We start from the raw sequence: 16,195 nt of genomic DNA on the forward strand, positions 1-16,195 counted from the left end.
TTCTCGAGGTAGTGCATTCCATCATTTATTTTTACAATATGCAAAATCATCTCAAATCGATCGAAACAACATAAAATCGTAATAAATAAACTACAATATTTACACAAAAAATGAAAAAAGAAACAAAAGACTAGGTAGTTCAAGACAAAGTACGATTAATGTTTTTTGATGTAAGCTTAGATCACTATAAATCTAGAACAAAATATTGCAAAATAGAGCATACTCTGCAAACATATATATAGTGTACACGAGAGATCTAGTAATAATAATGTCTAGTGTCTTTTAAATGAGAATGACTAGTTGCAGGTTGGAGTCGATTGATTCGACCCAAACCAGAATCATGAGAATAATATCTCATAAAAGAATAAAAATTTAGTAAAAAACACTACACCTAAAAAATCGAACGAAATTGAAAAATCACACATACTCACAAACATACACTCTGAATTAAGTTTTCACTCTTTTATTCTCTAATTACGTAGCTGTCAGAAAGTCTATTGAATCACTATTTTGATGTGATGTATTTAGTTAGCTATTGCAGTTTTTCTAGCTGCTGTGAGTTTGGCCGCGTAGAGTCTTCCATGTCTTTGTTCAATAGTTTATAGTTGACAAATCTAACAATCAGGTTAAAATAGCTGCATAAACTAAAAATCAATTAAGAAACCTTGAAAACCTGAGTCCTTAACTTGAAACGATCATACGTAGCCTGATAAGGCTACCTTAATAATGGTGATAATTTTACCTGTGAAGTGAAATTGACTTCAAGTTGAAACTTATATATGTTCAGTGGTAGCCTAATATTGTGAATTTGTCATTTTGAAGGCGAAAATTGTAATTCACTGGAAGATTTCAGATTTGCAATTCATGCATGGATTTAGAAGTTTTTTGTTTTCAATAAAGTAATATTTTCTCTAGAAATGGATGAAAAAGAATACTTTATTCCTACTTTTTTTGGTAGTAATATATAAAGTCAAAAATGAAATTAACTCAAAATTTAGTCAAAACTAGTAAACACTATGATCAATCAAGTCAAAATATTCAAACTTGTCTTTTTAAATATTAGTCTCACTGAGATTAAATGCATTCTTATTGAATCTAAATACTTTGCTTAATCAATGAGAAATAAGTACTCGTGCTACTCATTCTTCTAAAACAAGTTGAGGCAAACAAACGTTGATAAAACAAATTGCTCAAATAGCCTAAGGAGCCAAGCTACAAATATTTAGAAAATCAAAGCTGATAAAATAAACAGTACAGTTGATAGCAGCTTAACAAATATAAGACTTATGTATTACCATAATATTACTTCCAATTAAAATACTAGACACATCACAATAACTTGTCAAACGTACAAAGATTTGCTTAGAATTAAGTTATTCTTACTTGAACTTCATCAGACAACTAAAGGCAAAGTGTTCAACTGTTTAAGAACTAATATTTATCAGGCTTCTTTGTTCATTTGTGTTTTTCAGATACACACATCCTTATAATAGCTATCATACTTTTTCCATCCATCCAACGGAATGGATTTTAAAATGCAACATTTACTCATGAACTCATCGAAATCTGTTATCAATAGTCAGTCCTTTATAATCCTCACTTATTCAAAGTAGCCGTTACAACTGATATGAACAGATTGAAAAATCTGGCTTTCTTTTCGTTTAAAAGATTTTAGAAGTTTCAAGTATACACTTCCATATATTATCCATTACAATGAAAGACATAGATGAAAAATCAATAGTCACAGCATTAATCTAAGTAGGCCTTTTTGTTCAATATGGTGTTTTGAAAATTCTTGTACGGTAAATAATTAGTCAAGATAATTATTATGATGGTACCTGTAAGTGAAACATTTTTACAAAAAAATCACTAATTTCAAGTAATGATAATACTTATTGTTCATTCATTAAAGAATTCCACAGAATTTGAAATCACTATGAGAACTTTTGTACAGTCCTTGAACACATTTTGCAGTTGATGTTACCAAAAGCATTTAGACTTAATAATTGTAAGCAATAGTATCCAAATATAGTTGTGAAAATATTTAACAATATTCTTATTGTTCCATAGAAACTATCCTTAAATTTTATTGAAGATTGCAGAGATAGAATGATCAAATGTCACAGGAGAGGACTATGAAGTTGCAAATCGAAGTCGATGAAGTCGATCGAGGCTTAGGTCGTCCGGCTGACTTGCAGTATCACATACTCATATACAATGCGCTCAATTAACTACAGGCACAAACTTTTATTCTTATAGTAGTCTGAAAACTATCCACGGAACTATTTTTTGTTATTTTGAAATCTATTTCAACGAGATTCAAAAAACTACCTATACCTGATCAAACCGGAATTTGTAGCAAAATAATTTGATCTTGTGATTTATGTTTCATGAGTTGAATTTATGAAAAAGGAGAAGATTTTTCATAGTTTTAGAATGAGGATAAAATGAAGAAAAATATTAAGTACCTACATAGAAACTAGATATTATTAGAAACAAGGTTATGGATTTTGTCAATATAAAAATAATTCTACATTTTTTTAAATTGAATTCCAATAATCCAGTTAGCTTAAGTATAATTTATACATTTTTGAAATAACATACGAGTGAACTACAGTGTAAGTCTTTTATCGTTTCAGTTCATTATCTTTCTCATTCATTTTGTTCATTGATATTATATTACTTCCCAAGTTAATGCTCTACGTCTTTGTTCTTCTCAAATAATTTTTTTTCTTTTCGTTGTCTTTTTTTGTTATGTAATATCATAGCCATCTCTAATACAAGGTCGCGGCCTACGATATTTCAACGTCGCAGTGTACGGTAGGCCTAGAATCTAATACATGATTGGTGAAAAATATTTCAAAAAATACCAGGTGATCTTTCTCACCAATCATGTATTAGATTCTACGCCTACACTGCGACGCTGCAATATCGTAGACCGCGGCCTTGTATTAGAGGTGGCTATGGTAATACGCTACAAATTCTGATTTTATTTTTCGTTCAAGCTGGTATTAGAAGATTGTATTCAATACAGCCAATTCTTGAATGAATTTGTTACATTGGTGATCCATGCTAACTTTGTGCCCTGAAGACTGAATTATATACAAAAATTAAAATCAAACCTCTCACTTTGCAAAACGTTAATGCGTTAACAATAGCAAGAGATGAATAATTTTTATAGAATTTGTTAATTTGTTCATAAGTCATAAGATTGTTCATAACTGCTGATATAGTGAAGGTTCAGCAGGACGCAAAATTATATAACTTAACATTAATTATGTGTAATCTTAAACTAGAAGTGATTGATTGATTTTAGTTATTCTCTAGTCTTACAATAAAATCGACAGTTTCAACTATACAAAAACAAATTTAAAACATATTCAGGGAATAGAATACTGATTGATTGAATACCTTACTTATTCTATATGTCTTCCAATAAAATCATAAATTTCAAATTAAATGAAAAGTACTATGTTGATAAAATCATTATCACTTCCAAGTTTTAAATAGGAAAAAATCACAAATTCCAGTTTGAAAAGGCGTAACTACACATTTAAAATGTTTGGATTCGCTTTTTTCACTTTAGAAGGTCCTACTGGGGCCCAAGGTTAACTGGTGGGCTTATAAGGGGACTGACCAACCGGTAAGTCTATTAATTTCGCCTCAGGACAACTGATGGGGCTGCCCATCAACGAACTCAGATAGTTGGGATTTTGCCTCATGAACCAGCTGTTCTCCTGAACTGCCTTCGTGAATGCGCGTACCTCCGGGAAGTCGGTTGCTATTGAGTAGTGAGATCCGTCCACACTGTAATCAATGCAAAAAGTCATTCTGTATCAGAATTTGTCAACCGAAAAATGAATTAGCAATCAATGGATAGAGTTTGTGTCTTTAGCCTTAGATCTTATGGAAAGACTAGATTTTTTTAATTGAGAAATTAATTTCCGTAGTCAATGAAAACACATAAATTGGAATATGTTAATCAAGTAGATAATTTATTAGCCTTGAATTTAGTATCGTTTGAAAGATTTTCGTTGAGTACCGGTACCTAGTAAGTTGAAGTGATAGTTTAAAACCTAGTAGTTTTCAGTAATAGGTAGTCTATTTAATGTCGAAATTATCAATGTTATAATACTATATTATTAGAGATGATTGATAGTTTTCCAATGTTATAGCCCAGTGTCTTTTTTGGGATTATAAAACAATGTTGATTTATTTTTCTAGAGAAATTTAATTGCAATTTGATAGCAGAGAATCCTTTAGAGGATAAAAACAATGTTATCATTATTTGTTATCAATGGCCTATTTTGATTTTAAATTCAAAAACAGAAAATATCCAATAATTGAACAGCTCAAATAATATCAAATTAGATCATAAATCAACATACCTTAGTAATCCCAGAATGAGTTTTTCTAAATGAAGTGGGAGAGAAAATACTGTCAAAGGATTGATGTATGTTAGTGACGCAACTTCACTGGTATCGTCAGGTCCGCGAAGCCTGCAAAAGTTGATTGATTTTTTTGAACACGCAATATAATCAGTAGACTAAAATATTCTGAAAAATATTCAATCAATCTATATAACAATGTATTGCACATAGTGTCAACTGTATTCCAGAATAACTCTGCAAAATAAACCTAGATTTTTTTAAAGAATACAGAGCATCAGTATAACATTCAAACTTAATTAGACATTGCTCTTGAAAAAAAATTGAAGATTGTACTGTATCAATAGACATACTGATATACTCTTACTTTTGATTCGAGTGTAATTTTCTTTTATCCAGTTTTTCAACAGTCAAAATTTGAAATTATAAGTTTTTGAGTTAAGATGGACTACATTTCAGATAAGTGAAATCACAACCCTATTTCGGACTTTTAAAATGTTATATAAATTTGGGAGAGAAATAGTACAAGGAGCTATCCTTAGTTTTTCTCTCCCAATCAGTGCTTTCTTGTAAAATAAACAAATAAAATGAAATAATGCTGATTGATAAAAAACAATGAAATTGAAATTTAAAATGTTAAAAGTTGTAGAATGTTGAACACTCGATTATTGCCCAACAGTTCAATATTAATAGAAACTTTAGAATGTATTTTTACTGTATCAACGTGTATTACTGTATCTTATTAATGTCTTTATAAAATCAACTTATAATGTATTAAACGAAAATGTGTTTACCTGACAACAAACATCTTCTCATAGCAATCAGTCAACGTGGTCTCACTGAGACACCTGATTCCATACATAAACAGATCATCGAACGGGGAAGGATAGATATATTCGACTTTGGAATTTCCCAGAACGGATTTCTCGAGCATGAGTGAACACTCGCTGGCCACTATTATGACACGGGTCGATTTATCGAGGGCGTGAAGTTGCACCCACGAATGAGGACTTTTCATCACTTCGTTTTCCATCGCTGGATCCCAGCAGTCGAAAACCTAGAATTAAATAATAATTGTTATAAAAAATTCCAAAATTCAACACTATTTAGTATTTACTAGCCGAAAACACAAAAAATAATAATTTTATTTAAGAGAAGAACTAAGCAATTGAACACTATATCAGAGACTTTGTAGTATTATTGAAAATGATGGAATAAAATAGTAAATTCGTCTTGTGGAGATAAATGTTTGTGTCAAATTGCTCTGCGAGTGTGAGAAGCGATTCTCCTGCTGCATTTGTGACTCGATAGCCGCAAAAATGCAGGTGGATGAGGTGAAGAGCCGATATAGGAGATTAAAGTTGAACCTCTATTTCGAGGAAGATTATAGACAGAAACTAAAGTTACTGGTGTATCCTGGACAGAGATAGTTGCCTATTCCATGTCTGGTATGAAAGGGAAAGGGTATACATAGAATGAGTGCCTTATTCTATGTATTAAAGATCTACACCGCAGTGGGTTTGATTGAGCTCATCAGGGGTGGCTTAGCGTATAAGGTCGCTTATGGGGTCGAAGTGTAGGTGATGATATGAGGGAAATTGAATTGGTATTGCATTTTTGTTCTTTGTTTCATGAATTAGAACCACATCTATATACAGGTCACTTAGAAAGAAAGAAAATGACGAAGTTCGTCTATTTGGGTTTCGAGTCCATCTGCATTGAATGAGATAATTTTGAAATTATTCATTTCAGTTCAACAGGGAGGGAGGGGAATGATTAGGAAAGTGATTGCTTCGCCAATTTTCAAGGCATTGATAAAGCATAGACGTGGTAAGGTCCCATTGAATGTGTAAGTTACTACCCATTGAATGAATTCCTAGAGCTTGGAAGCTCAGTATACCTCCCGTCACTGTTATGCCCTGATAATGGCTGTAAATATGAGCAGCCGAAATTTCTGGGGGAGAGAGGGAGTGACAAGAAGGGAGTATAATTGTACAGTGTGCTTCAATGTTGCACTCTTGCATCAACATACTGTTTGAAAGTGTGTTCTGTCAAGAGTTACACCTGGGTACTTGACGGTTTGGGACCATGGCAGGGCGTGGAAATGGATTTTGAAAGTGGGAGGAAGTTCATTGTAGGTTACCACACATTTATTTGAATTGATCTCTACCTTCCATGAGGAACACCTAGTCCAGTCAATTTGAATACATAAAAAAGGGGATGTGCTTGCAATTTATATTGTATTTCTGAATTTTCAGTATATTGTTTGAATACATAAGAGAAACAATTTTTTCATGAAAAATTTCCTTGTTCTAGATACAGGGTGGTACAAAAACCTCATATTTTAGGTAGATTTTTTCAGTTTCCAGCTATTTGCGCCAAATCCAGTAATCGGACAGAGAATTTCGCTCTCGTTTTTGTTTTAGATTATAAAATTCTGAATGAAATGAGATCATTCGGAGCTCTCTATCTTCAATGAGTAATGAGTTCTAGTTTTTCATAACTACCAAAAAAGCTACCAACACAAAATATATTAATTGAATGCTACCTTGCAATTAGCTCTCGTCAACACATTCCTAAACTTGGCCATGGCATTCATGAACGTGTTGCTATCTCTGGGATACAATAGCAACACGGATGGCTGTTCGAGTTTGAGCAGTCCCAGATGCTCCCTGAGTGTTGACATGCGGTCGGTCGGTCTGACCAGCGACGCTGTTGCGAATTTCCTCCACATCAACAGCATGAGTAGCGTCACTATCACAATGGCCGCACTGAGCACTGCGAAAATGTAGCCGCTAAAGTCTTTGGGAGGAATGAGCACGGCTCCCACACGATCTTCCTCGATTAGTGCCACTGGCAACGATTTTTTCGCCTCTGAAAAGAAATGACAAACGTTGATGAGAAAAATCAATCAAATCCCAAGTCGATTTATATAAAAAATCACAAATTAATGAGAATCGTTTGCTCCTTTTAACTTTTAATCCCTTAAAACGCAAGTGTCATTTCCCACATAAAGTACTTTCACTCATATTAGTATTGATTGATTGAGTACTTTATTTATGTACCAAGATTACAATATAAATACTGGCTTATAAACTTATATACAATAGCTTACAATACAGAAAAATTATAGATGAATTTACATAATATAGACTAAGAAAATAGTTATTGAACTGTATGTGTTATGAAAAAAGCAATTTGGAATAACTATAGATAATATTGTTATGTATCTACATAAATTGGCGGAACTTTGGACATATCAATGTCAATTCTTCGGAAAGAATATTCAAAATATCCTTCCCACTAACTCTCTACCAAATATTAGTGAGAAGAAGATGGATAATCAACAGTACAAAATAATATTGGCAAATATAAATAAATTTCATTTATTTAATTAAATCTTATTATGTTATTACTGTAAGGCTCTTCATGAAGAACCTTATTTTGTGAGCTTTATGTTTTTTGGCAATAAACATTCATTCATTTTATTCTGTGGTAAACCTCGAATTGACTTTCAATTTCAACAAATAGAGAAATAAAATAAATGAAAGATATTTCTTTAAAATATTGATTTAATCTTGAAATGGTTGGAATTATTAGATTGTACATAAAATATGAATAAAATAGGTGATTTCAAAAATAAAGGAATTGGAATGTAAATTAATTATTGCAGTTATCTATTATGAGGTCCAATTTGATACCGTACAGTACTTAAGTGAAATACTGATGTGAATGAAGCACCTTGAAAAATGAATAAATAAAAAATAAAAAACAATAACTGGATAAAAATGTTTAAATGAACCTCTCAAGGATGTTTTCGATGATGCCATATATTGATTTGAATTTGAACCTTAATAAGTGGATTAAGAAATATTTCAAAAGAATGAACTGCTTAAAACCATTGAATTTATTTCTCACATTTGATTTCAAATTTTATTCTTTTTATAATGTGATTAAATACTATAAACATTCGGCAAAACAAATTAATCTCTGCAATGTAGTTTATATAAATTCATATCATGTTCTCGCTTCCCGCTAAAAAGGATAGTTTTCAGAAAATAGAATTCAATCTCACCATATCTGTGCCTCCAGAGACAACCATTTATGTTGGTTTCCCAAATCGTTCCAGGCTCACAGCGTTCATCATCAAACCTTATTGAAATGCAATAATTTCCTGGCTTGATGTGAGAGAATACACACTTCACTTCCTTCTTTCCTTCTTTGCTATAGACCTAAAAAACAAAAACAAAATATATACGATAGGTAACAATAATAACAATCATATTCACAATGAATAAAATTATTATCAGCCGATCAGGTACTGAAGTGAAAATCCAAAGTGATAATGAAATTTTCTTCGATTAATTATTCCAGAATTCATAATATATTGTAGTTTATGGAGAAAACATGAGGTCTTTGCCCAAAAGTATTATTTTTCAAATTATACAAACATTTGAGATTCGATACTGTGATTCAGAAAAAAATAAAATTTATAATTATAAATTTTATTGTTGGATATCAAATATATTGATATGTTATTATATGAATTATTGTATATTATTATATAATATTTATTATGAATATTATATGTTATTCATTAAACATTATTCATATAATAAGATGAAACAAGTTTTGCATGATGCAACACTTACATTAGGAATAAAAACTAAAACATAGATAATAACGTAGATGCTATTATTATATAATGAATTATTACAAAGGAAAAACCTCATACATATACATGAACAATATGTAAAATAATATTAGGCCTACTCAAAATAATGCAGTGGATTATAAATTATAATAATTAATGCTGAATAATTTTATGGTATGCAAAATATCGTTATTAGGTTTTAATCTATGTCAAATAATGATAATATTACTAGTATGCCAGATATTGCGGTAGTAGGCTATACAACCAGTGAGTATAGAATGTACATTATTTACATTACATTCTATACGGTAGTGAGCCAAGTGAGGTCCACGTTATAATGGCAGTGGAGAAAGATAGGAGATCAACGTTGTCGTTGCCTCTGTCTTGTCAATGTCTTCTAAAGACGGTAGCTGATACAGGTTTATTGATGTAATATTAACTGTTTTCATTTTAATAAGCAAGAAATTATATTTTTGAATAATTTCAAATTGAATTTTCATAATTAATTAAGGTGAAATATTTTGTTAATTAATTATTAATTCTTCATTGCTAAAAGACGATCTGGCAACAAAGCAAAGCGACAAAGAGATAGCGCTATCCGCTTTGTTGAATGATAGACTAGGATAGCAATACCATTGCTAATCAAAACACTGCCATTGTAACGTGGACCTCACTATATACGACTGGACGTATACATGTTCAATGTACAGGTATACACGTATAGTAGAGTAGCCTATATTTATACTGTTTTATGCCAAGGAGCAAAGGAGCTCAGAATGTACAGTGACTATAGATATGTAGAAGGGCGCTATCTGAAGTCACTATATCTAATTTGTCTGGCTCACTGCGATCTAGCGGAGAGCGCTCCAACTACGTGAACAAGATACGTCAGGAGTTAGGACGCATTTTCTGCCAAAAATAGCTTCCTTGAATTCATCTTATTTCTCCTCACTTTAGGATAATATTGATTTGAACTGTATTAGAGGTGTTGATGAAATGCATATACTATCATTTGGATCCATTCATATTCGAAAAATAGCTTTAATTTCGAAGTTATGATCATTCAAAAAAGTGAAGTTCTCGCATGGCCGATCTCGGAGCTGAGAGCTGTTCAGCATATATACAGAAATTACTGGCATTGACTTGCGTGTAGTATGAAAGGAGAGACGGTTAGCACTCCCCTAGACAAGGATGGAAACACATATACCGGTTAAGGCACATTCTGGGCTTGCCCAGAAATCTTAACCACCATTTTTTTTATCTACTTATAAACGGATTACAATATTCACTGTGTATTGAAACAATATTATTACTGGTAAAATTTCAGAAATATTTTTCAAATAATATTTTCTTAATCAGCTAAATAATAAAATTAGTATTTAATTGATAGGTATCTATAATTAAATAATTACATTTTAATAATAATTGAATAAATTTCATTAATAATATTTTCTTATTATCCAGCTATGTTTTATTTAATTTTTTTCGACATCAAGAATGAAATTTGAATGCTTAAAATATTAACATTGAAAAAACTTTATAAAAGAATAAAATATGTTCTGAAAATTTGATAAGTATAGTTATATGGAAATACCAGTAGGCTACTATGGCATAATATATAAATTCAGTTCTCGATCACAATTTCTAAAATTCTTATTGAAGAGATCTTAAATGAGACACATAGACTATAAATAACTTTAAAAAATCCTAAAAATAATATTATAAGCATACATTATACATTTTTAAAATCCTAAAAATAATATTATAAGAACTCACCACTGAACAGTTAGTTTCTGGTGATTTCATTTTAGATTGACATTCAAAGCCTCCCATTGAAGTCTTGTACTGAAAAAGGAAGAATTTTTCAAATGACTTTAAAAGTTTGAATTTATAAATATATAATATAAAATATAATTTCCAAGAGGTTTTATTGGATGGACTATTCCTACTCAGCCCGGCCGAGGGCCGAGTGAGTAAAATAGCCTATCATTGGAATTTATGGGAATTACTTTTCCACTGTTCATTTTTACTGATGTGAGCACATCAAGCCTAAACCTGAGAAATACATCACTGTAAATAATTCATGATAACAGGTAATATTCAGATGGTTAGGAACCCACCTGAAGCTGTAGGTAGGCTAAATTTATGTAATTAGTAGAAAATCCTATCTATATGAGTTCATTTTCTTGATTAACATCATACAGTACCTATATACAATCTTAACACAATATTTCTATACCGGTACCACTATTTCTACGTTAAATAGTGTAATCTATTCATAGTATTTTGGTCTACTCAAAGGAATGAGAAAGTTGTTACAGTAAGCACTTCAATTTTCAATCTAATTTCTCTCACATATAAATATTTTTGTACTTTCAATCAGGCAAACCAATGCTATTTTTATGATAATTATATTATTTAATGGAATAGGAAAGATGAAAATTTTATTGAAACTTGCATATTTGTAATTTGCTGTAAATTCTTACCATGTGATTGTAGCAACAAGCATACTCAGTCTGTGTACGATCACACGTCTTTTTGCCAATGAAAGGCAGATTTCGATTTTTTTCTGAATGTAGAGTTACAAGCAGGTAAGCCGGTTCACCCCGTATGTTCATTGCGACTTGGACACTGGAAAAATGGCTTGAATGAGTTAAATTCGGAATAAATTAGATGGTTTTACGTGTTCCAAATCAGACAAGAAATAAAGACCAAAATCAGAGAGCCGTATCTTGTACTTGTTGGCTGATAACATAATTGTGATTTTCATAAACCAGCTTGCATGTATTGTTTTCAACTGATTGAAGCAGGAGACACAATAAATTGTCATGCAGCGTTCCGATCCGACTTATGTCCGATTTTATGGGCTGGTGCAACAGGTGAGGCTTGCCTTATACAAGTCCTTTGTTTATTTTTCTGTCATCCGTGATCGGATCGGAGTAAGATCGGAACACTGCATGACAGTTGTATCCCCGGCTTAATGTGTTACATTATTTTACTCACGAATTCCAGTTAGGTACGGTAAATTTAACTCATTGATGAAATTCAATATTTTTAATTTTATTCATTATCCTTACCCATTAGGCGATAGTTTTGAATAAATGAAAGTTTTATACACGGTACAGTATATGAGGTTTTAATCGTTACGGTACATAACTTACCTGTCAGAAAAATATTGAGGCGAAAGTATTGGTGTCATAAGCATGAGATGCTCTTTCACATACTCGGTTTCATACATTTTGGGGCAATCCTCTACCGGCTTTTGAATGTTGGAATCTTTGTAGGGGAAAACTTGCACAAAGTAGCATCCTGTGAAAATGTACTTGAAATTCAGTTCTAGTGTCTGAAAGAGAAACAAAAATAACACAAATGAATATTTTTTAGGATAAATTTATCATTAGTCTTTAAACATGTAATGATTGTTGAAATTGACTTCAACGTAGATCATTTCCAATCCATAAAACCTGGAAATCATAATTATTATCCATATTGTAATTGCATACATGAAGATCTTGAAAGATATATATTTCACACGCATATACACACCGCACTCTTGTCTTGATAGTCTTAATAATGTTCTAATTAAAACCCATTAATTACTATTAAACCCATGGAAATGGTAAGAGAAAATGCAAACCACGATTCTTCAACCTTATATTCATGAAGAATGTAAAGAATATAGCCTACCAATAGAGGAAAATTCATAAAGAATTCACCAATAGAGACAAATTCATTATATCAATGAATCATTGATTCATTACATCTATATATTGTCTAGATCATAATACGGTAGTTTAGATAAAAAATAGTTGTAATACAACTGTAAACCAAGTTGTAATCTCACCTTCGCTCAGATTACATCACAGCTAAATACATACTAAGCTGACTTTACCTACCTACTACATTATCGCTTCAGAGCTACGCTACACACAAAATGTTTTACAGTTTTGAATTAAAGGTTGAATATTGGAGGCGTGTACACTGTACAGGTGCATTATCTAAGTTCAATTGCAAGGCTGCCTTGCAGCCTCTTTCTTTCTGTTGAGTTCAAGTTCAAAGCAGCTGCAGTACACTCTAGACCTAGACAGCCAGTCCCCCTAAATACCCGCCTTCTGCCTCCCCCCCCCTACTCGGCCGATTGCCGTCCTTGACTGAATTATTGTGTTGGTAGATTCGGTAACCAAATAGCCGCTCAATTGGCCTCGCCATATTTCTATTTAACTGGGTCATATTTATACTGGAGGGCTACTTTATTGTATAGCGAGCCACAACTTGGATTTGGTAGATTTGACGTATGTTAATATGTTGGGCAATGATAAGTAAGTAGGGCACTATATACGAATATGGATTAACATACATTTTAATTAACAGTAGTATACAATAACAATTGAGACGTTGTATATAACATATCTTTAATACTGAGGATTTTATTCGTGTTAAAATTACATATGATAATTATTGGAAATGGAAAAAATCCAATACAATAAGCATTTATAATATTTGTTTTTTTATATCTCACATTTGTTTCCTCATATTCGGTAAACAAATAAATACTTCCTGAGACTTGAGATTTATTTGAAATGTCAATATAAGGTGGACAAATAATGTGAAATTTCAGTACACCGGAGTAATTGGAACTAAAATTTACAAACTTCGCAATATTTGATTTGCCGCAGAATTATTTCTAAAAAATACCTCTCAACTGGTGAATATTCTCCTATTGAATTTTCATTATTTTTGTAGTTCGAGATTCATGGTCCTTTGTGTTTTTGTGGGAATAGAAATTGAAAAAAATAATTGAAGATGATAGTAAACACAATGTAGTAAGTCAATGTTGGGAAAAATATATAAATGCAGAATTTCGTAAGATTACTGAAATTAAAACTTCTTTTTATATACAGAGTCTCATCTACTGTAATTGATCGAATGGAATAATTTATCATCCTGCTTCACGTGAACTTCACCAAAATAAGGCGACCAATAAGCCATTTATTTTTTTCTTACGTCCATTCAAGAAGATCTAGTTCCAACTCATCATTCCTCTTACAAGGGTGGTGTAAAATATTATGGTGCATTTCCATATAGTATATATAGCCTACAGTCTATTATGTTCTACAAAATTTTTATGCAATCCTGAATCTTCCACATATTTCGGCCTTTGCCCCATAAAAAACCTTTCCAAGAATTGGCTTCTCCATACAGCTACCACTTTTTATGACAAGCCTATTCAAACAAGTTACCATGTGGTATATGAGAGAAATTTCTAGACCGGTTGTAATGATGCTTTCATTCCAAATCGTATCGAGTACGACATTCTTTGTTGTAGTGGTAGCTTTTGATGGATATGGTTACTTGAACCGTGCTAGTTTTTTGCAAGGAATACTTTCTTCAAATTGATTTGGTGGGCTCTTTTTGTTTTTTTCGGTGCAAGTCACCTGCACTCGAATATCATTGTTTTGGAATTGAAAGTATAGTATAGTATTTAAAAGTCAAGTATAATAGCTTTGGAGTGAGAAAGCTTGCATGTCGGATAGAGAGATATGGTATTCTAAGCCAGTAGTCTGCTTCCGTATACTGGGAAACTTGTTTAAGGAAATGGAAATCATGTTCGAGTTAGTTCTCAAGAAATGAAGAAGAATGAATGATATAATGATGTACCCTACACAAAATATTGATATACCTGAGGTACTTACAGAAGAAATTTTCTAAAAAAATGCATCAACTACATTACATTAAATTACATTACATTGTGTTATCAGGCCAGGAGTTTTTATCAGTCTTAAATAAGGTAAGTTAGTGTTAAATAAGACTGTGACGAATAAGAATAGAGCAAAAGAGGCTCTTCTTACACCTACAATAAGAGTAAAGACGAAGTAATAAATATAGCCCAATATAAATAAAAAAGCAAGAATAAAATCAAATATGAAATTTGATTTAAAAGTAAGCCTACATAATCAAACAATGAGAAATTCTAAAAACTCACTTTACAACAAGATGTTTCTAGAGAGGTACTATTGTCGGGTTCCCATCTTAGCGATATTTTTTTCGATGAGTGAATTTTGAAGGGCGTCGTTAGGTAGAGTGGATCCGTGCTTTTGCAGTTGGCAGAACTGAGCTCCTCACTCACTTGCAGCCGGATCAGTAGCTCAGAGTAATTTTTGGCCAAATCCAATTTGTAATAAACTCGCAGTGAGCCGTTTTCGGCGTCTATCTTTGTGGAAATGGATGAGTTTTCGCCGTTTTCGTCGCTGCAATAGTCGCATTCCGGACATACTGCAAAACAAAACACAGAAAGTTAACGACTTTACTGAATTAGAATCTATTTCGAAACAGTGATTGATTTATGTTACTATTCTTATACAAGCTATTCGATATAGTTGGTTCGTTTGTGCCATGGATATCTAAACCTTTCCACTGGAATAAAGTCTAGGAGTTTCATATTATATTAATAATAATAATAATATCGAGTGACCTGGCTGGCTCAGGTCTGGTGTCAGAGTTTTCAGGTCGCAACTGATTAATTTCAGGGCCTCTGACATGACCTAACGACTGTTTTTTAGGCAGCCGGGACCGACGGCTTAACGTGTCCATCCGAAACACGGGAGTGGCCCGAGAAAAATATCTTGCCCGGGCTGGGATTCGAACCCGGGCCTTTGGATTACAAAGCCAGCATCTAATCCACTCGACTACGGCCACTCCTTCAAATTTCATATTGTATTGAATTCGCCACATTGAATTTTGTTGGGTTTAAGTTCAATTCAAATTGACTGAATATTCTATATTCAATAATAAAAAATAAACATTCCTTGTTCACCGAGATCTTGTAGCCTACTCACTACATTTATGTCAAGTAATAGGCCTATCTCTCTGCTAGTAGTCACATTGTATTGAATACACTGTATGGATTTTGTTAAGCTTGAACTCAAATTAAACTGACAGAAAGAAAAATTTAAAGTGCTGTATTTATCCAAAACAGTACACTACTTAATAAATGTTATTTCTAAGTGATATACAAGAGAATGAATGACTCTTGTCGAATATGCAAAACTATTTTTATTTTACAAAAAAGTAATAAGTTATTTAGTATACTCAAATATCAAAACGGAGCAAATCATGAAAATCGTCGAAGATCACTCATAAAGAAGTGAGTCAA

At 32.1% G+C, this 16,195-nt stretch overlaps 1 protein-coding gene and 1 non-coding gene across 3 annotated transcripts in view; one reads left to right on the forward strand and one right to left on the reverse strand.

Moving 5' to 3' along the window:
• LOC111064520 overlaps window positions 1-16,195 on the reverse strand; it is a 67,103-nt gene continuing 50,908 nt past the window's right edge. Inside the window, exons 6-14 of one of the 2 annotated variants that reach the window (XM_039429711.1) lie at window positions 15,026-15,315; window positions 12,204-12,385; window positions 11,529-11,673; window positions 10,819-10,887; window positions 8,464-8,620; window positions 6,937-7,262; window positions 5,183-5,445; window positions 4,389-4,499; window positions 1-3,807 (exon numbers count right to left, since the gene is read on the reverse strand). In XM_039429711.1, coding sequence (XP_039285645.1) covers window positions 3,609-3,807; window positions 4,389-4,499; window positions 5,183-5,445; window positions 6,937-7,262; window positions 8,464-8,620; window positions 10,819-10,887; window positions 11,529-11,673; window positions 12,204-12,385; window positions 15,026-15,315 — 1,742 coding nt within the window. In that variant the 3' untranslated portion in view covers window positions 1-3,608. The remainder of the gene's footprint in view (window positions 3,808-4,388; window positions 4,500-5,182; window positions 5,446-6,936; window positions 7,263-8,463; window positions 8,621-10,818; window positions 10,888-11,528; window positions 11,674-12,203; window positions 12,386-15,025; window positions 15,316-16,195) is intronic. The other variant, XM_022352270.2, reaches the window with a different exon arrangement.
• Window positions 10,190-10,299, forward strand: LOC120351732. Its single transcript, XR_005571506.1, has one exon. It is a non-coding gene; the product is annotated as a U6atac minor spliceosomal RNA (small nuclear RNA).

This window comes from Nilaparvata lugens, chromosome 5 (assembly GCF_014356525.2).
Source record: "Nilaparvata lugens isolate BPH chromosome 5, ASM1435652v1, whole genome shotgun sequence".
In the NCBI taxonomy this organism is placed as follows: domain Eukaryota; kingdom Metazoa; phylum Arthropoda; class Insecta; order Hemiptera; family Delphacidae; genus Nilaparvata; species Nilaparvata lugens.